We start from the raw sequence: 22195 nt of genomic DNA, 5'->3' as shown, positions 1-22195 counted from the left end.
GACATGAACCTCACTATAAACATGTTGGTATTTATAAAGTTAAGGAGGTACGAGGTAGTCTAGTAGTCTAAATTGTTGCATCTATCAAGGCAGGGCTGCCTCCCTCTACAAATTCTGTGAGGTTGCCTCGATTATGCTTCTAGGTCTGGAAACATTCTGTCAGGGCTTTTCAAAGACATTCACTTGTTCAAAGCGGAGTTAAACTCGACTCATTCACTTATTCTAAATTTGGATTTGACGTGTTGAAAATTTAAATAATGTGCTTTGTTAATGTGTCACCGGACTGTATATCAGGATACCATTAGTATCGAAAAAGGAATATACACAAAATCTCATTCCTACATCCAGGGCGGTGGGGTAGCCTAATGTTTAAAGCGTTCGCTCGTCACGTCGAAGGTCGGGGTTCTTTGGTACAATATAGGAAGCCCATTTCAGGCGTCCCCGGCCGATATATTTCTGAAATATAGCTACATGGGGCGTAACACCCACTTCTTTCACCTCTTTCCCTACCTACCCTTTATACCTGTAATAATCTTCCTTCAAAGCTATGGAACATTCTGTATGTATTCCTACCTTGAGTAAACAAAGGTGTTCAGTGAAATTGCGTAAAATAATACTACAGTCAACAAGCAGAACCATAATTTAATCCTGCAGCATGGATACAGCGTATATCACAATATTCAGAAACGTTTTCTGTTGCACGTCGTAAATGCTCACATACTAAATACGGAAAAGACCCGTCACAGCCATAGTCCAAAGGGAATAAGATACAGCTCTTTCAACAACGTCCTGGTACCACATTTACTCGTATGTGCCGGTCTTGGAATGGGGTTCCTGGTTACTTTGACCTTGGACAGAAGCACCAGAAGATCAGCTCGAAGAGGATTTCCAGGAACTCGGCCAAACTGAGTACAGATGCACCAATCCACAGACCCATGGTACCTCCAATATCAGACAAGAAGCGCTCAGTCTGGAACGGAAAAGGTATTTAATACGTGTATAATTGTGAAGCAAGGTTCACAATGATAACTCTCTACAATGTGTGAAACCCATTTCTGGAGTCCCTGGCAGTGGCATTGCTGGAATCTTGCTAATTTCGGCGTAAAACTAAACTCAATCACTCACTTCCTCTGGCATCTACCATTACTGATGTGCTTCAGGGACTAGTTTTTCCAACTCACTCTCTGACTTAACTACCATCTGCTAATCCTGCTGTGATATCCAATTGTAAATTCGCGATGTTTTGTCCAAGCTACCCTGTTGCATCAATGTAACTTGGCCTGCTATCGATTGTACTGTATAGCTTACTGACACATCAAAGACTGCTTAGTGCCCGTTTCACAGAGGAATGAATTGTCCCAGGGGTTAAATCGTTCACATAGGAGACCTAAGTGTTCTATTCCTCACAGGCTCTAGTATTAAGTCCATTTCTGATAACCCATCCACGATACGGTTTGATGGTTGTTAACATACTGGTGTTACAGTGCCGAAGAACCAATCCGGGTACAACATAAAGGAATTAAGTGCATTTTTTAACTCTACCTTCCATCCGCGATTGAGTTTTGTCTTTTCTGCACTGATAAAATCGAAACGTAACGTGCATATGATGAAAGGCAAGACATATAAAAGTTGATTTACATTTAGCATGACAGTTAAAATGTTATTAGCCTGATCAATAACTCACGTCATAAAAGGGTTCTTCTTTTATGCTCTCAAAATTCAGGCTTTCGAAATATACCTTCAGCTTTAAGAAGGACGCTCTGAAACAGAAAACACATTCTTTTCATCTGCTGATAATACATTCTATTACCTGCGTTCGATTCCCCGCATGAGTACAATTGTGACACTCATTTCTGGTTTTCACCAGTCCTAATATGCTTGAAGTACTACCGACGAGACTTGAAACAAAAGTCTGAGTACATTCTAAAGCCAGAGGGCCTTATCCCGTATCCCCTATATATTTGTGATTTAGATTTGTGTCAAAGCAGCTTCACTCAGTTGTTCTAAATTGCTTCGAAGAAAATACTGATTTCAAATCTTCTGTCTAAAAGCATGTTACTCACGTTCGTATGTCGATGTTGTCAAAGTCGTAGTTGTTGTAGGAACATTTTGGACTTCCTGGTTGAATCCTACATGCTTGCTGTTCTAACTCCCGCTAAACAAGTACACAAAGGACAACATTTGAGATACTGGAATATGGCACATCAGCAAGGACAAGGCTGTTACTCTTTCCTCATTACAAACACCCAGGATCAACAAGATGTACAGGTATGTAATATTGTTAAATGTATCGAGTAAACGTATTCAACAAGTGATCAGCTACTGGGTAGGCCTCGGCCATATTTACTGTTATGAAGCAGGTGACCAACTACTGGGTAGGACAAGGTCACATTTAATGTTATCAAGTGCGTGATCAGCTACTGGGTAGGACAAGGTCACACTGACAGTCATCAAAAGCGAGATCAACTACTGGGTAGGACAAGGTCACATTTACTGTTATCAAGTGCGTGATCAGCTACTGTGTAGACCGAGGTCACATTTAATGTTATGAAGGAAGTGACCAACTACTGGGTAGACCGACGACACATTTAATGTTATCAAGTGCGTGATCAACTGCTGGGTAGACCGAGGTCACATTTAATGTTATGAAGGAAGTGACCAACTACTGGGTAGACCGACGACACATTTACTGTTATCAAGCGCGTGATCAACTGCTGGGTAGACCGAGGTCACATTTACTGTTATGAAGGAAGTGACCAACTACTGGGTAGACCGACGACACATTTACTGTTATCAAGTGCGTGATCAACTGCTGGGTAGACCGAGGTCACATTTACTGTTATGAAGGAAGTGACCAACTACTGGGTAGGTCAAGGTCACATTAACTGTTATCAACAATTGTTTCATTTGGGTTATAAGATTGAAAACTTCAGGACACTATTCTTGGGTAGAAGAGAACAGTTTGAATACGTTAATGATCGGCAGATACCTGGTATCATCTTAAGATAATAGTGATTCGTAAACACGTATTCATGACGTTTGGTAGATATGTCGTACGAATATGGCATCGCCTAGTCGTTTTTATTTACAAGTATGATGACATGTAATTAAGGAACGCAATTTGCATATACATACAATATGTTTGAGCACGGGCCAGTGTCTGGATGATAAGCTTGTTTGATACACCTTCTCCCTGAAACACAAACACGTCTGTCTGTTACAAACAATCCAAAGGACTAATCTGTTATTCTGCTTCAAGCAGTACTGTACTTACTGCAGGAAAGTGAGTAGTAGTAGTAGTAGTAGTAGTAGTAGTAGTAGTAGTAGTAGTAGTAGTAGTAGAGAGAGAGAGGGGGGGTGGGAGCAGTACTGGTTCTAGCAGTCATTACACAATGCCATTTAGAAAATGGTCAAATGTAACATGTAACATTTGGAATTACACTTTCTTAGTAAAGTGCAACGTGCAAATTCTAGTACTTGTGGGGTTGAGCCCCATCTGGGATTCGAACCCGTACCCTCAGCGTTATGCACCTAATCGCCAGCACACAAAGTCAGCCGCGAAGCCCGCGAAGCCGGCGAAGCCACCGCAACTTCCACAAAATGGAAGGTAATCTGGTAGTCTGGTAGTCTTGACTGCGTAGTTTGTATATCCCTATGATAGTGTAAACTGAGACGGCTCACAATCGTCAAAAAATGTAATAAAATTGTTGATAACGTGACTTTACACAAATCACCATGTAAAAATCGACTTTGCCTGAAAACGTTCATTTTGATGACATTGCTTACGGGGATTAAAGAAAGCAAATGAACAGAAATCATCTTGTACGTAAATTTGTGCAGTAAAGAGCATGCAATGTCTCGGTAACAAAAGTTAGATTACTTTCAGAAATCGGCATTTGTTTTGAAGGAGTTTCAAGGCCAAGTGATTCCGCCGAGTCTTGACGCTGAGACACGGAACATCCCAATCGGAACAATCCTAACCGGAGTCAGCCTAACACATTCATCCACCGCGATGTCCATATGTGCCACATTTGAATCCCGGATTGGTCCTAACCTAAAACAAGTACTAGAATCTGTACTGTACTATGAAAATATATCCACAATATAACATATGTTACGACTGAATGTCAGTCAGAGAACGATATCACTGCTCGCTGCTCGTTACAACCAAACAGGCGTTATAATGTCCGCCCAAGTACAAGAAGACCCCGTGTGACCACTGCAGTCCAAGATCGGTACCTCTGGGTACTACACTGGTGTAACCGTGCTGCTATATGAGTCATCGCCCCAAATCCCGACACCCCAGTTCCCCCACAGTAGTTATACAATGTCTGATCGAGTCTAGGACAAAGCGTGTGAGAACTGTTATTCGTGCCCGTAGAGGGGGGCACAACAGGTACAGACACTTCTTTCAAGGTCGACGAAACTTGAAAATGGTTTATCTGAAATTATCCACTTGGTTATACAGACATATCCTTCATCTTAGTGGATGCAAATATTCATGTACTAAAGCATATTTGTGGAAGGGTATTGCATGTTTGAAACTACATTTTCACAAAATATTTCTGGGTTAAGCGTTTCTCGTTTTGGAATAGTATATATGACAAAAAGTCTTAGCGTAACGTCTCCACAATCACCTTCAGTAAAATCTTTATATTTCAACCGAATCTGCCCCTCAGCATGAGTGAAATACTGTTCAAAGCGGTGTTTACCGAAAAAGACAGATCCACATGCTGAATGAAACCTGGTATTGCGTAAACAAGGTAACAATAAAAGAGCTATGGCCTTTACTGGTGTTGACAAAATCGTACTCACACACAAGGGGTGCCGCAATTGCAGAGATTCACTCCCTTACCACTGTCCAACACATACTTGTTGTGCACTCGGTCCTGACAGTTCCACTCTGAAGGGGATAGTGTATAGTTTAGACAGGACAGTGTAAGGTTTAGACTACTTTTATCAGTTCACACACATTTAACCATTTTGATTGCACATAATTTCTATACATTGTCCGCTCATGTATTCACAGCTCTATTTAGAAACTGGTCTAAATTGATAACATTTATTGTATAGGTCAGTGCAAATGAATAACTAGTATTCGGATTGGTTTAAAGTGAAAACCCCAAACCCCCACTCACACCTGTATTAATGGTTCATGTATTGATTAATCTTCAGCAATCCATGTTGTTGGACGACTAACGGGATATAGTGGTCAGACTCGGTAATTTGGTTGACACGTGTTATCGTATCCCATTTGCCTAGGTCGACGCTCATCCTGTTGATCACTGGATTATCTGTTACAGACTCCATCATTTACAGACCGCCGCCATATATCTGGAATAGCCCAAAGGGCGGCGTAAAACTCAACTCACTCACTAACGTGATAGACGTACCGACATATCTGTGAACCCTTAACTTATTCCTGTTTTAGAGGTGCATGTCTTTGCAGAGGTCTTAACCATTTCCTAGACGACTAACCTTTGTTGTTGTTGCAGATCTTAACAGAGCTGTTGAGTTGACTCTCATCCTCCGGTCGACACTTGCATACATCTATCACCAGATTTCGTTGACAAAACTCCCGACACGCCTTGTAAATAACAACACATTAACACCAGTTAACAAACATACAAGGTAGCCACAAGTCACTTTGCAAACTGAAAAATACGTGGTAATTTCTCTCTTAACAAACAGATAATGCCATTAACAATAAGAGTTACGTGAAAAAGTATCGCAACACCTTCGATTTCCCCTATAATTATATATATATAATATATATGGTAACGCAATGATACTATAAGAAATACATCGTGTTGCGATACTTTGTTCTATGTGTATATTTAATGGATCCACTAAATAGTGAATCATCCTGCAGACTTCTTCTTTCGTTCGTCTGTTGTTTTAGTTGCTTTATCTGACGCAACATCAGCTAAACATATGCAAATGAGGGAAACTGGCCAAGAACAAATCCGTGTTTTGAACACAAACGATACCTTCATTGAACAATGACCGCAGTCAACCAAGTCACTGCACCTGACAACCCCATCCTTTCATTGTTGGTCCCAGTCATACAACAAAGGGGAGAGGACTTTGTAACAGAAACCCTGAATAACAAGCATTACCCTGTGATTTGGATGTAATTGGATTTGTGTTTCTGCCACTCGGACCTATTTTGCCCCGCGAGTAGGTTGTTGTGTGAATGTTCTACCTGCATTCTCTGTTAAGTTCATGTTTAACTGACGCGTGAAGGTCCGGGGTAAAATAAGTATTCAATGGTCAGGCTCGCAGACTTAGTTTGACAAATGTCATCGGTTCCCAGTTGCTCAGATCGATTCTTATGCTGTTGGTCACTGCATTGTCTGGCCCAGACTCGATTGTTTACCATATTGTCATATAGCTGGAATATTGCTCACTGCTGCGTAAAACTAAACCCACTCACTCATGTTTAACTTTATACATGCACACGACTCTCGGTTCAGTTTCAGAAATGTGGGTGATCTGTCGTACTTCATCTTGAACATAGCTGAAATTCTGTTTACACTGAAACTGTACAATACAATAAAACTGGTTTACAGACAGAGTGCGTACAAACACCCTCTCTCTCTCTCTCTCTCTCTCTCTCTCTCTCTCTCTCTCTCTCTCTCTCTCTCTCTCTCTCTCTCTCTCTCTCTCTCTCTCTCTCTCTCTCTCTCTCTCTCTCTCTCTCGATACAATACAACAATAAAACTGTTTTACAGAAACGCTGTGTACACATCCTTCGTCTCGGCTGTATGTAGGCCCATACTCACCCTCTCTGTGTACGGTACGCCAAACTTCGTCTTGAAAATCTGGCTGTCATTACATTTGCCGTACTTTCCCCCGAGTCGTTGAATCGTTACCTGATATCACCAGGAAAGAACAAACAACAAATATACATTTAGATGTCTCGGGAGAACGCGCACCCTGGTACTAAGGGATGTTAAAGAGACCATTATGCTTATGGCTTGAGGCATGACGCAATAACCCGATATTATAAGTTCTCTGCTGAAACATTCAAAGTATATTCACTTAGCACATGTGCACAAAAAGATATTTCACAGTAAAAACTGTACTTACGACGTAGGCACAATTGTGAGCGAGTGAGTTTATCAAGCTAAAGTTTTAAATAAGAATCGAAATCCATGCGCCGCTCTATGCAATAAACATTAAGTTGTATGTTTCATTTATGACTCGCCATCTTCTAGAATGACGGTGAGACAATTGATACGAACAAAGGTAGAGTTAAAGTCAAAGAAAATTTAGGAGAGGGATGTAAAGCAGTTGCAGGAAGTATACATGGCAAAGACGTACCAGCTTCATCGCAATACTTGTCTCAGAATTCGCCGAGACCGTGAAACCTTCAGACCCGGGAAAGGGGCGTGTCCCGTTGTCGTGTATCACCACCCTGAGGCCGTAGCCCGTCTTGAAAGTGTCGATAAATTCCTCGGACTCGAGATTGATAACCATAGATAGCCCTGGTTGAAACATCCACAAAAAATAAACATTACTGGAAAAACCATATATATTTATCATGATTACACCCGTCGGTTTCCTGGCAATATGTCAAGTATGAATGTGCTGTCTGTAAATTTTGGGGTGGCGTTCGCTCGTCACGACGAAAGGTTCGGGTTTCATTCCCTACATGGCTGCAAAGTGTGAGGCCCATTTCTGGCGTTCCCCGTTGTGATATTGCTGGGATATTACTAACAACGACCTACTACTATATTTATTCACTCACTGTGTGAATCTGAACCACACAAACAAGTGATTGAAATCATTTCCAACGACCGTAGCTGTGTGTGTAGCGAGGCGTGATGGTGACGTGTGGTTCTGTGTATAGATTGAAGGTCACAAGAGTCCTTGGATGAGTCACGTTTTTGTCACAGCTTGACTCCTGAGCGTGTCTAGGACATCAGTCCTGCCACACAGCGAAGTATACATGTGGACTCACCGTGGGTGCGGGTGTTTTGAAAACTGCCAAAAATGTTCACCAAGCAGAAAATGGGTACCCGGAATGATAAGGCATATGACTATTAACCTTCTTACGCCTTACAGGCAGCTAGGGTTATCTCGGGTAATAATGTCCATGGTGTTATATGCTGAGAGCCTGTCCCTGCGCTATATAAGTGGTCCTATTATTATTACGTTCTCTTCAGCAAATCAGAATAAACAACGTGCTCTAGCTGTAAAATCAGTACGCAAAATAGCCTGCACTGTTTCCGTTAGAAATATATCGGTCAATTATAACCTTTGCTCAAAAGTTGAACAGATGGTGTATTTCTCCAAAGGTTGGTGAAGCAAAATGGCATACATATTTACAGAAACAAGGACGTGCTTGGCATAGGCCCTTACAACTCGCTGTATGTGTATTGCAGCTGTTGATTGCATGAACATGTAACTGTCCCTGTGAATTAGAGTTGGTTGGGTTTAACACCTCTTTAAACAGTACTTTAGTAAAGCCCGAAGTTATCTTATCTCTAAGACTTTGGCCAACCTGGTGACAGCGATTCGATTCCTCAATCACGGGTTTCTGGCGTGCACAAGGGACGCAACTCTACACAGCAAAATGGAAACATGAACAACTTGGCCATCCGTTCTGAATTGAGAATAAGAGGGCGGACGGTGTGTTATCTGACTTAAACATCCCTCTGTAAACAACACCCCTTCTGCCAACAAACATTAGTTCTATCTTATTATCTCAGAGCACATTAATTGATGACGTTGTATCCAAGGTGATGCAACATGAAAAATAACGATTCCTCCATTTGCACAAAATTGTCCACAGACGTGTGTTAGACAAACGAAATGGGTGTGGCTTTAGTGTTGTTAGAACGCATCTATTTACTGAACATCTATACACGTTCGTGCAAAGAACTAAGTATCTGTCACTCAGCACGATTTAGCAGCGTGCAGTATTACCACTCACGCCAGTCGATCGGAATACAAACATGAAACCAGACACACGTTCAGCGACAGTTCAGGTGGATAAAGCGTGGGAACACTAGGGATTCAAACTCAGAAAAGCATCCCAGGATGGGATGGGTGGTTGGTTGGCTGTTTAACGCTGCACTCCATATTCTAGCCTTGTGACAGTAAATAATCGAGTCTGGACCAGAATATCCAATGATCAAAAGCATGAGTATCGATCTACGTAACTGAGATACGATGACTTGACATATGTCAACCAAGTCAGCTATCCCGATCCCGTTAATCGCCTCAAACGACGCTTCTCACGACCTTGTCCCGGTAACACCTGGGACGGTCAGGTGCTGTCACGTGGTTGTGGTTGCATCCCTGCTCCTTACCTGATTCTGGTCCGCTTTTCGTTGACTGTAACCCTTTGCTCTTGAGTGTGAAGCAGTTCCCAAGATCGTTGGATAGAAATTCCGTGAAGTTGCTGGATAGAAACGTTTGAAGCATTAACAGGATTCTGCTTCCAGTAAAATGCTTTCAATCTCTATTTTTCAGGTCAGGTAAATCGGATTCCCCACAATAGTACATGTATGCTTGTATTTGTTGCATATTTTCATGACAAAGGCAAGTGTACATCTCTTTATGAATACCTCGTCGTGATGTTGCTGGGGCATTGCACAAAGCGGCATAAAACCACACTCACTTACCAACTCACCCATTCACTTTAGTAAATAATTTCCGGAGATAATAAAATGCATCGCTGCAGCGAAATAACAATTCAACTGAAGCCTAAAATTGTGGAGATGCTAATCAAATAACTCGACAATTGTTGTCGTGACAATATTCTGATATGTATACACAATGTTGAATGATGGAAGCTCGGGAGTTATCGAGAACTAGCCTTTTCTATTATCATCACGTATATTCACATAAATGTTGTATCCCTGGTCATTGAACATTTTGCCTACCTGGCATCGCAGCTCCGTCCATTGAGGGAACACTCTAAGAGCATAGTTTCAAGGTCATGGCCAACTGCTTTACGAACCTCGCTAAAAAGAAGAAGCTGAGTTTACCAGAATATCGCAGGATCTCATTACCAGACTACGCAGAATGTCATTACCAGAATATCCCAGGATGGCATTACCAGTATATCGCAGGATGGCATAACCAGAATATCACAGGATGTCGTTATCAGAATAGAGTTAGGGAGGCCTTCTTTCCTGTTGCAAAAGTTATTCTGTCAAATCTAAAGTATAACTAATATAGAAACGTGAATGAATCGGGTATGTCTTAAGGTCTTTTCAGTAGTATGGTAAAACAGTTTTCGTTTTAAGACATGGTTTTTTTTGTTTTTCTTACATTTCTTCTGCTGCCAGATAGTGGGCAATGAGTTCCCTCCTCACATAGAAGGTGTCCAGACCACCTACTTCCTCCTCGTAACATCCACTCTCGTCGCACAAGTATTCAGTCTCCGTGAACTCGTTCAAGTTCAGGGTGTCTGTGATGTTCGCACATTCCTTCAGAGACATAAAGATAAGAGACATAACATCTGTTTGTGGAGAGGTGTAACTGTCTGTTTTCAGAGGCAATTGCTATAATTGCTTTGTGTGGACCTAAAATATAGAGAAACATTTCTCAGCGAAGCCGAAAGTAGTCTGGTGCGTTTTCTATTCTTTTACCTGAAATTTACTGTATTTTAATAATCCGAGTTCTGATACATTTATGTAAATAAATAAATAAATAAATAAATAAATAAATAAATAAATAAATAAATAAATAAATAAATAAATAAATAAATAAATAAATAAATAAATAAATATGATGGTAAAGTATTCAACACCCCTACATAAGGTACGCCCATCAGATTTCAATTGTCATTATCAAACAAAATCATTTGAGAACACTGCGTTGGCTGGGTTGTTGATTAACGTTGTACTATGCAATATTTCATAATCGCGACCAAGCAATCCAGTGGTCAATAGCATGAGCATCAATCTAAGCAGTTGGGATACAATGGCATGCGTCAGCCAACGTGACTACGCGATTCCGTTGGTCGCCACTTACGCCAAGCATGTATTACTGAAGACCATTTCTAACCCTGACCTTCACGGGTCGCACCAATCAATAAGTTATCGCAGAACAGCGATACCAAACACACGAACAGTTAAGATAAAAGTTTAAAATGATAAAGTGAGCGTAATCTACAGACAGAGAAACAAGCAGCCTCTCAGAGAAACCAGGGAAAGAAACACCTTTGCCTAGCACCCATGCATAGCAACAGGGATTGTAATAGGAACTATATATCCATAAAGGCGTACTTCACTCTGGTGTTCAGTGGGGAGTTGGAGGGTTTTCTGAAGCTCGCAACTGAGCCACTTCGCCTGGGACAGCTTGATGGGGTTCATGTTGCAGATGGTGACGGCGGGAAAGGGCAGTGCAGTGAAGCCAAGTTTCACCGACGTCTTAATGGGGTACTTGTTAAACGTCGTGAATAATTCGACAAGCTGAATGATCATCACTGTTGTTGCCCCAAGGAAGAACAACGTCCACATAATCTGAAAAGAAAACGCAGATATGTTTATGAAAAACTCTCTTTGGAGTGGCTGCCATCTTCTTTGTAGCACTGATAGGATAGTTGAAAGAGGATATGAAAAACTCATCAACTTTGAAATTTTCAGACTAACTTTGTTACAGTAGAGAGTATAAAAGTTTCCGTGAGTTTGAACAGGTTTTCTGTTGTTGAAGCCCTGTTGTGAAACAATTAAACATATAATGCGGGTATGGTGTTGACAAACCTATAAAAATAAATGTTGGATTCGATCCCTCGATCAAAGGCTTCTGAAACGCAGCTTTTTACGAGTACTTCTGCGGCGTCAATTAGTCATATCGATTAACGTTTGGTGACAATCCGTAATTTCTACACGTGGCTGTGAACGTAAAGGTCCTTCAACCACAATCTATGCCTGTATTGGAAACGGACATTATGATTCTATAGAACCGATCAACAAGTGAAGATTCGAATACCTATTTATGAAAGTATTCGCTTTAAAATTCCCAGCTAATAGTTACGTTTCAGATGTTTGGTTATGTAAGCATATTTTTCGTTTTCATATTTCGTTGCATTTTTACAGTAGCGCATACAAACATGTCTAGTTTTATATTATTAATTATATAAATTTTATTACCCACGCTCGCAGCAGTTAAAACAATGCACACTTGTGATTAATCAGTTCAGTTTTAATTTGTTTAATTCACGTAAAATTTACTTTGTGTGCAGATATATCAGATAATGTTCTTGGATAGGGTTTCAGATACATTATTGAATACACACGTTAAGAACAGCACATTTCTTCATCAAAATGCACCAGTACGTATTGTTTTAAAGAGAAGTGCTTGCACAAAGGTGATGTATTGCCCTAGAAACGAGTTCCGGTTATAGGGGGCGGTTGAGTAGAGTAGTGGTTAAAGCGTTCGCTCATCACACCGAAGACCCGTGTTCGATTCCTCACATAGATACTATGTGTAACGCCCACTTCTGGTGTCACACGCCTTGATATTTCTAGAATATTGCTAAAATTACAACTAAATTCACTCACTCACTCACTTACTCACTCACTCCGGTTTTAAATTCAAAGACATTTTCAGAAACTCGACTCGCGTGGTCCAGTGTCCACTATGGAAAAAGGGACAAGATTTGCTTGCGCCCTCCTTTCAAATCCACTTCTCAGATGTAGGTGACTGATTTAATGTTACCTCATTCTCTAACGGTATGGTTGGATGCTCTTTCTATCAGTCCGTAACGATATGGTTGAAATATTGCCGATGTGACGTTAAATATTAATTCACTCACTCACTCTTTCTATCAGCCACCAGTTTATAACATCAAACATTTTTATAACATATGGCGTACTTTAATAAAGATAGTAACCTTATCCTCCATTCAAAAATGTCTCAAAACTACAGCTTACCTTGAATACTAGTCGTGGCGACGCCCATATCTTGGGTATTCCCATAAACGAGGTAGTTTCTGCAAAGTACGTGAAGAACGTGATGCATTTACCACGTGACTTTTCTTTCTCATCATTGTCGCTTGGTAAAACCTTGGGAGTCTGGAGGAGAAATACAGTTAATACGACACAATGTAAATAACCAGTTAAGGGACTATATGAGTGAGTGAGTGAGTGAGTGAGTGAGTGAGTGAGTGAGTGAGTGAGTGAGTGAGTGAGTGAGTGAGTGAGTGAGTGAGTGAGTGAGTGAGTGAGTGAGTGAGTGAGTGAGTGAGTGAGTGAGTGAGTGAGTGAGTGAGTGAGTGAGTGATGACGATGCACCATTTAATATATATACATTTGCAAATTTCAGCAACGAGAGTGGTCGTTAAGGTTTAGGGCAGAAGTAAATCCATTGGTGTTTAGATGTGTGGATAGGTCAACTGTTCACCCCGAGCCTAATTGTGGGGCATTCGTAAAATCACAATGAAAGCACGCACACCCATCCTACCTTTGACTAAGAGTGAGTAAGTGTGGTTTTAGCAAATATCCCAGCAAGGCGAGGGAACCAGACATTGGCTTCACACACTGTACCCATCGGGTTTTCAGAGTGACGCGCGAACGCCGCAACCACTTGGCTCCTCAGTCCACTGGCCCATATGACAAAGATGACTGGGCGAGTCTGAATAGTGATTGACCTACCCACTACTGTGTTTGAACGATTTATCGAGTCTGAACTTCGTCCTCGATGTTGATTTTTTGTGAACGAGCGGACTGTTCCCGGTTATGTCTTTGAACATTTGCAATGAACCTGCTCCCTTTTTGTGCTCTTAACCCTAAACTTGTGACCTTGATAGACATAGAGGCTACCTCCCCTTGAATCTGAAATGAACTTCATGTTAACTTGTGCGTTTGCCATTTTGCGTTCTTTATATACAGGCACCATGACAGAAATAATCATTTCACTCAGTTTAGCTAAATAATTCAAGTTCAATCAAATTAGTTACTAGAAATTTAATGCACTCAAAACAAATCTGGTGCTTTGTAATTAACGAGTTCGAAATCAGTCTGCGAAATGCTCACGTCACCCAAATGAGACTATTCAATGAAAACTGACTATAGCTGGCAAACTAGCGGGCCGTTGCTCTTAATGTGTTATAACCATCAGATGTCTGGTTATAACCATCAGTGGGGTACTGGCCGAATGATCTTGCACCTTTATCGTAGAATAGAGCTCGTTTCTTTGTTAGGCACCATAGGTGTACAATTTTAGCGCCCAACTTTCCATATACTCATATTAATTCAGTTCCCGTTTCTCTCTGTTTGAGTGAAACCCCGGAAAGAATGCGGTATGGACGTTTATTCTGTCTGAAAGGTCACAGAGTATATGATTGCTATCAGCGTCCGGGCGAAAAGGTCCGGGTAAACCTCATCTAACTGTGCATCTTTTGATTTAGGTATTCTTGTTTCGCTTTAATAATTCCTACTTCCCATTCAAGCCGTGAAGGTCCGGGTCAGAATAATGGTCGTCTGTAATCCATGCTTGTCTTAAGAGGTGACTAACGGGTACTGGGTTGGCACATGTCATCAGTTCCCAATTGCGCAGATCGATGCTCATGCTGTTGATCACTGGATTGTCTGGTCCAGACTCGATTATTTACAGACCAGCATCATATAGCTGGAATATTGCTGAGTGCAGCATAAACTAAACTCACTCACTTCTTTCTGCTCCAGGGTAATGGTTTATCTTGGACTGGATCCTGTCACTGACGACAGATATTTGTGGGTAGTGATGACTTAATAACGAAGGTATAACATGGTATGTCGGCCTCTAGTGAAATGAAGGCAAGGTTATGATCATCAATTATGTTTTATGTTTTTGGCAGAAATTAAATCTTTCATTTCCCATTTTCATACAGTAGTGACTTAGCATTCACTTAAACACTCACTATGTATGTGTACACACACATAAAAACCACAGACAACAAAACTGTACCGGTAAACGTTATCTAACTGTAATCCTTTGATTTCAGTTTTTGAACTGAAAAAGATTCTTTTCAGCTACATTTTTAAGAATTCCTACATTCCACTGACCCAAATTCTGCCGGTTTATCATGGACTGGATCTTGTCATCATCAAGGGCAGATACTAGAGAGTACTAATTGGTCAGACAATCCACGGACTCTCTCACACACACATACACACACACACACACACACACATATATATATATATATATATATATATCACACGCACACAGAGAGGGAGAGAGACAGACACAAAGACACACACGTACATACATACATGCATGCGTGCATGCGTGCATGCTTACATCCATCCATACACACACACACACACACACACACACACACACACACACACATACATACATACATACATACATACATACATACATATATTATATGGTTACATCTAAGACCACTATCTCTCACCACTACAGACATCTATCACCACTAACTTGCAGGAACCAACTGCAAACCTTAGCCAGAATAATTGCATAAAGATCATGCATCAAATTGCTGAAAAAGAGCGGGTGCAAATATCATACATGTGAACAGCTGCGTTTTGAGTAAGTTTTTCATAAGAATTCGCCTTTTTTTCACCAAGTTTCATCATTTATTGAACGCATACAATAATCATTTCAACGTTACGAATTTGTTTAACATTTTATAAGTTCATGTATAAACAGTACGGTGAAACAGTAGGGATTATTTTTCAATCTAGATTAGAATAGTTGACTGAAGTAAGTGGCTACATGTACACCAGTGAGTCTAAACTTTTGATTGGTAGTATATTTGGGATAACACTTTATCATTAAAGCGCAGTTTCTAATACTGCAGGGAAAGTCATAATTTGCATTTGTCAGACGGGTACACAAAGTACGCGAAGTCGACTACCAGTTGTCACCTTAATTTTTTGTGGACAGACGCCACTGTGGTTGAGTGAGTTGAGTCTCTGACTTTGCGGGGTGCTGGCGATTAGGTACGTGACTCTGGGAATGTGGGTTCGTATGTGGGACACAACCTACAAACTAGCGTACGCTTTAACCACTAGACTACCCAACCGCCCCACACCATTGAGGAAGTGCTATCCGAAATATAGCACATATTACTATCTAACACTATCTTGTCAGCACGCTGCTTCATCGAGATAAAAGACGTCTTAGTCACGTGTGTACCCTGAATCGTCATGGGCAGAAACGTCTGATGGAATACACCGATTATATCTAAAATCACTAGCAATATAACATAAATTTGTTATGAATTTCATTATTGTCGTGTTTTGTCATTTGTTACTGAAATTTCATAAGTAATTTTTATGTCTCGCTTGTCCAAGATATCACGTTTCAGAGAGGTGCAAAGTACCTTTTGTTACCCACTTCAGTGACGTCTAATACATTAACAATAAGTGACGGGTAGACGGAAAGACAAAGTAAAAAGAGGTATATATGCATAACATGTTATGAAAAGGATCAGAAACTCGCAGAAACTATTGAATTCATAACCCGTCGACAGTCCCCTGCTGGGATTCGAACCACGGACCTTCTGATTTGAAGCCGGACACCTTGACCACATGACTAAATAGGTTAAGGCAAGTTGAGAAGGTAAGGATGTCATCTGAGGGATGACTCCACGCCCAAGCTACATTTGTTTGGAGAATTTACTTGGATCGAAAATGTTCATCCCACACTCATTCAATGCAGAAACAAGTCTGATAAATCTGATAATGTAATATGAAGCCCCATAGTAGACTTGATGATTATCGTCATTATTTTTGGGTATTTTTTTGTTGTTTTACACATTATAAAGATAATTGTTATCTCGAATGTACATAAGGACATTGTAATATCCGCGTATGCTTGCTTGTGTAATGGTAATGGCTTGTCAGCTGACTGTTCCTCTACTGCTTTTAGAATTCATCCCCAAAAGGGTATTTACCTCCTTCTACACAAAATTAAAAGCTTTCACAAGCACACGGTGACACATCAAAATGATTATTTCAACGGTCATATCTATACCCAAAGGAAATGTTATTACCACAACGTTACCAATTGTCCCAACACGATTAGTGTCCAACAATCATGCCCTGTTTTTCATTCACGTTAATGTTGACATCCAGAATGTCGTGTTGTCACATATATATCTCTAATTCAACTTCCACAATGGCGATGGAAGGAGTTAGTCATGCCGAAGCTATTTTGTATATACATGTAGTCTTTACACCCCGAGAGTAGTCGTCATGGTCTAAAGCACATCACATTGATGTTTAGAGTGCGTAGATCGATCAACTATTACCCTAATGGCTTGGCGGTCGTGAAAAACAGGACAACACACCCACCCTTTATAGCTGTGACCATAGCGGACACTATGGTAGTAAGATAGAGGTCACTGTCTATTTCTTAACGACACCCCCACCCCCTCCCCCTCCCCCAATAGCCTCCATCCCTTTCAGATTCCCTTCAATAACCCAAGTCCCCCTCAGATGCCAGTTTCTTCTTCACATATCTCGACAAGTTGTTTCAATAGAACAAAAGTACCAGGGTGCTGTACCTCACTTGAATATGTACTGACCACTGAGTATGGTCTTGCGCCGTTAGCAATGCTCCGGAAATATCGCGACGAGGGACACCGTAAATACCCATTCTACCCACGTAGGGAATTGAACCCGGGCCTTCGGTGGGACGAGCGAACGCCTTAACTTCCAGGCTTGTCGACCGCCCCTCAGCAAATACACACACTTACCGAATGGTAGGCATTTCCACATAGTTTCCACAAAAACAACAATGACTAATGAGAAATTGGGCTTCTACTCAGCTTCTCGATTAAAGAATATATTTATGGAGTTCAGTCAATTACATATTAGTAGAGCCCATTTAGGGGTACATATTAGTAGAGCCCATTTAGGGGAGACCAATACTGAGTTTGGGCAAATGTCCTTGAACATATTCTGAGAAGAAATGAGTGAAACACGTTCTGAAGGAATTGTGTGTCTATTACCTTTCGTTACGTCATCAATATGACGCACACTAAAATTAACCCTTTTAAAAAGTCTCGTTCTTGAGAATAATCCAGATAAGTCCAAGATAAATTAATTCTGCACTTGAATATTGTATGTATATTGTATGTGACCAAAACAATGATTTCAAACATTATCCAACGATACAAGTCTGACAACAGTCGTTAAACACCGAAAAGTTAAGTGAGTGAGGGAATGAGTATAGTTTAGCACCATTGTTGGCAATATTAAAGCAGCATCACGACAGAGACACAAGAAATGTTTCACACACAGTAGTCCTGATGAGGATCGAACCTGAGATTACATATCGAGTGAACGTTTTATCCCCTACCCCCCTGCCTCTGCACACTTTAATCCAGGGCGTTTATATCAGAATCAGTAATTTCAACATCGATTAACTATTTCTTGTTTGTTCAAACTAAGCACCTTCGAACATTGATTTACGCTTGCTTTGGCCCTGCAGTTCAGCTCGTATTCCTTGCATTGTTTAAGTGATCAATCGTTTGGTTACATATTTGATAAGCAAACAGTAACCTCAACCACCCACCCACCCCCTCCCCCACCCCCATCCGCCTACTGCCATTTGCATATCTGACATCATTATCGGCTGATGATATCCATAATATTATACTGCATGTCTGCCATGGCGGTCATATTGTAAACAGGATCAGAATTTCCCAAACAAACTGTCAGTGGTGGACACACACTAGTTTCGGTTTCATCAGTTCAACGATATCAAAAAAGAAGTCGGTCGTGGCTCTACGAACGCCGGGCATATGGGCCATAAGATACGTCTTGGCAGATGCACTAATTCAGGAGGTTTGTCTCCATACTATTAAATCCTATATCAATGGCATGGGGGAGAGGTTATACCTGCAGAGAAGCGATGACAGTGACCTTTGTTACGATAGGGTCTAAAACCGAGGAAAAAAGATTCGCTCTGTTGAAAATAGTAGATGTTCTAACTGATGTTCTCACAGGAGGAAACAGTAGTCGCTGAATGTCTCAAAACTGACACCGATTCATGCTCGAGTGAGTGAGTTTAGTTTTACGCCACACAGCTATATGACGGCAGTGTGTAAATAATTGAGTCTGGACCAGACAATCCAGTAATCAGCAGCATGAGTATTGATCTGCGCAATTGGGAACCGATGACATGTGTCAACCAAGTCAGCGAGCTTGACCACCCGTTAGTCACCTCTTACGACAAACATATTCGCCTTTTGTGGCAAGCATGGGTTGCTGAAGGCCTACTCTGGTCCGGATTTTCCCGGGTCATGCCCGGGGCGAATGGTAGCACCAAAAATAATATTAACGTACAATAGGAATCATCGCGACATATCTTCCTATTCATATGGTACTGACAAATGAAAATGGTCTGTAGAGAGCGGGAAGTCATATCTAACAGGTTTCTACGGTTTGTGTGGTCGCGCACACTAGATGAAGGAGGTAAAATTCAAAATTTGCAGTTCACAGCCAAGGTTACTCACATCGAGTAAAACTCCTGACCAGCACGCATACTTCGAGTCATGTTTCTGATCAGTATACCGCTGTCACCTTGGTACAATGCAATTGTTGTTCAAATTGTACTGAGACTAGCAGCGAGATCACTGTGTGTGGAATGGTGGTACAACGCTGATTAGGACATGTCCAGGCTCGATTCCTTCGGTACTGGAGGCCAAGATTCGTCCGAAAATATGACGTTAGCCAAACATGTGTTATCCCCTCCCTGGGGTTACCTACACCACTGATACCTCTAATTCAAGTCATGTATCCATAGTGGGATGATACGCGCATATAGTGCTCCTCGTGAACACAACCTATGCAGACACGTTCTGGGCGCGTACTCCTGCACCAGTTTTTCGTGTGGCCCAATTTACATAACCTACGTAAAACACAATCATATAACATACATATCCACTTTGAAACGTCCCGGATTATTGCACAATTAAATTCATTATTGTGCTGAATATTGCATTAGCATCATGTCATATTGATGTTTATTGAATGTATATTGTATGTTATCATATACCATTGAGTCACCGCCAGTAGGTTTAGGAACGTAAACTGAACTGTCCCATAATCGCCTATAGGATGTCGCGGTCGGTGCTTTGTGGTGAGACTCGTTGTGAGACGCCTCCTGTGATACATGTACTTTCTTCATGGGTGACTGAACAGAGTGTATAGTATAAGTAAACAGGTCAGTCAGGCGTGGCGACTCCAGACTTGAACCTCTATGTCTAACACATTTACCAGTCCATGTGAACATTACACAGCAGTCATGATGCACTCTTTCTATAATGACAACAGTAAACTTATCACATGACTGAGAAACATTTGAAACTGTACATCGGACAAATAGTGTTATGATCATATGCATATTGATAAAAAGATTTAAACTTTAGCGTTAAAGACTGACGAAGAAACATAATATAAGTATTTACCTTATATTGTACTTTACCAATGAAAACGACCACTGAGTTATCCTAACATCTTCCCTTGAACACCCTACTGTTCTCGGCTGTTTGAGCGTCCACAGTGAGTGTGTAAGGTAGACCTATGGATTTATGCCCGTGGTTTCTAAACATGTGTTTGTAATATCAAGTCTTTGTGTGTGGTTTTACGCCGCCGAAAGCACTATCTACATCAAAGCGAGATACATCAGAAAATTGGCTTCACACATCGTGACCCCAAACCTATCTCTATATCGTCAAGTCTGTATGCAATGCTCTATATTCAATCGCCAAGATCGTATCCACACAATATGAAAAAGCAAGACACTTCTGACATAGGGTTCAATGCCTTTACAGTCAGAACACGATGTCTATGGATAGAACTTTTGTGAAATAAAGATAATGCAAATTATGTCTAAAAAGGTGTAGTGAACACTTACAGGTAAGTGGTAGTCTGGCTTGGGTTCCCGATACTGAGGCGGGTCAGTCCTGAACATGTCCATCCCTGAGGTAAACTCACGATGTACTAACTCGTCGCTATGTTTCCGCGTCAGTGGTGTCTCTACCAATACGGCGTGACAATAGCAGTTGGCGTTAGGCTATGTTTACCAAAACACACTGTATGCCAAGTTCAACGTTTATGTAAAGCCCGGAGCATGATGATTATTTGTCACATATTTTCAGAACGTTTTCGGAAGGTTTAATCAATCAGTTAATTAACTGACAGTTCCATTCATACGCCATTCTCGAACAACAGTCCCTCCGACATGTTAAAATGGGATAGAATCTGGGTCCAGTGGATATCTCATGATCCTTTATCGGCCTCGGGCATCGTCTAGTGTACGAGTTTGATAACTGCACTTTGTCTGCAGTTATGTGAATAGGTGAACAGTTATGTGAATAGTTTGTGCTATTTTCAAACGGGTGTATATTAAGACCAGCTTCTGCGAATGAGAGTAGTCGCTTAAATGCGTAGGTTCTGCACTGCCTGAATGACAAAAGGGGTTTCCGATTTCAGACACGTCAGGTGAAATAAGGATCCCTGTAGCATCTAGCGTACATTTGCACTGGTGGATATTATCCCAATATGGCTGCGTGGTGGGTGGCCTATTGCGCAATGGTTACATTACTTTGGCGTGATGTCATTGTACAGTGATAGTTCCTTAAAACTATTCTAAGCGCATGTTCAAAGAAGCGGGGATAACCTTTGTCACCTACTAAAAGCTCTCCACATACAAGCTGTGCAACTTGATACAATACAACACCTGCAGCCAATACATCAGGTGCGTCCAATGCACTAGTTAAAGGGAGGTAAGCACGCAAAGGCGATTCGGGGTATTCTCAATGACAGGCGTGTACAATCGACCAGCTATCAAATACACACCACGAACAAAACACAGTTCGGACACTTGTTTGAAGCGAACGTACAATAATGTTAATTCTGGGACATAATTACCAGTGACTCGACATTGATCCTTGTGTCGGCTGTTTCTTTTACAAGGGAATGAGAGAGTTGTGTTTTACGCAGCACTCAGCGATATTCCAGCTCTTCTGACGGCGGTTTGTAAATAATCACGTCTGGACCAGACAATCCAGTGATCAACAGTGTGAGCATCGATCAGCGCAGTTGGGTACCGATGACACGTGTTCTTTTTTTTCACAAAATTATGATGCTCCATAATATTTTGCATTAGGCCACGACATTTAAAATATCAGAAATTTTATTTTCGTAACATTGATTCTACATAAAAATACTTCTGGGGTAATGGGCCAATGATGCAGGGGAGGTAA

General features: G+C 41.1%; 1 protein-coding gene across 1 annotated transcript; it reads right to left on the bottom strand.

Annotated features, from left to right (window-relative positions):
• Positions 1–624: 624 nt before the first annotated feature.
• Positions 625–21519, bottom strand: LOC137291615 (acid-sensing ion channel 2-like). Its single transcript, XM_067823007.1, has 14 exons — positions 20845–21519; positions 12897–13037; positions 11247–11483; positions 10288–10445; positions 9897–9977; positions 9321–9412; positions 7327–7490; positions 6786–6875; positions 5479–5587; positions 4816–4903; positions 3136–3193; positions 2064–2155; positions 1685–1760; positions 625–970 (listed from the first exon to the last, which is right to left on the bottom strand). Exons 1-14 carry the CDS (start codon positions 20905–20907, stop codon positions 839–841), a joined length of 1581 nt encoding a protein of 526 aa, XP_067679108.1. The 5' UTR covers positions 20908–21519; the 3' UTR covers positions 625–838.
• Between the last annotated feature and the right edge of the window lie 676 nt (positions 21520–22195).

Source organism: Haliotis asinina, chromosome 7, assembly GCF_037392515.1.
Source record: "Haliotis asinina isolate JCU_RB_2024 chromosome 7, JCU_Hal_asi_v2, whole genome shotgun sequence".
NCBI lineage: Eukaryota > Metazoa > Mollusca > Gastropoda > Lepetellida > Haliotidae > Haliotis > Haliotis asinina.
Note: the sequence above shows the minus strand (reverse complement) of the source record. Positions and strands in the feature narration are given on the sequence as shown.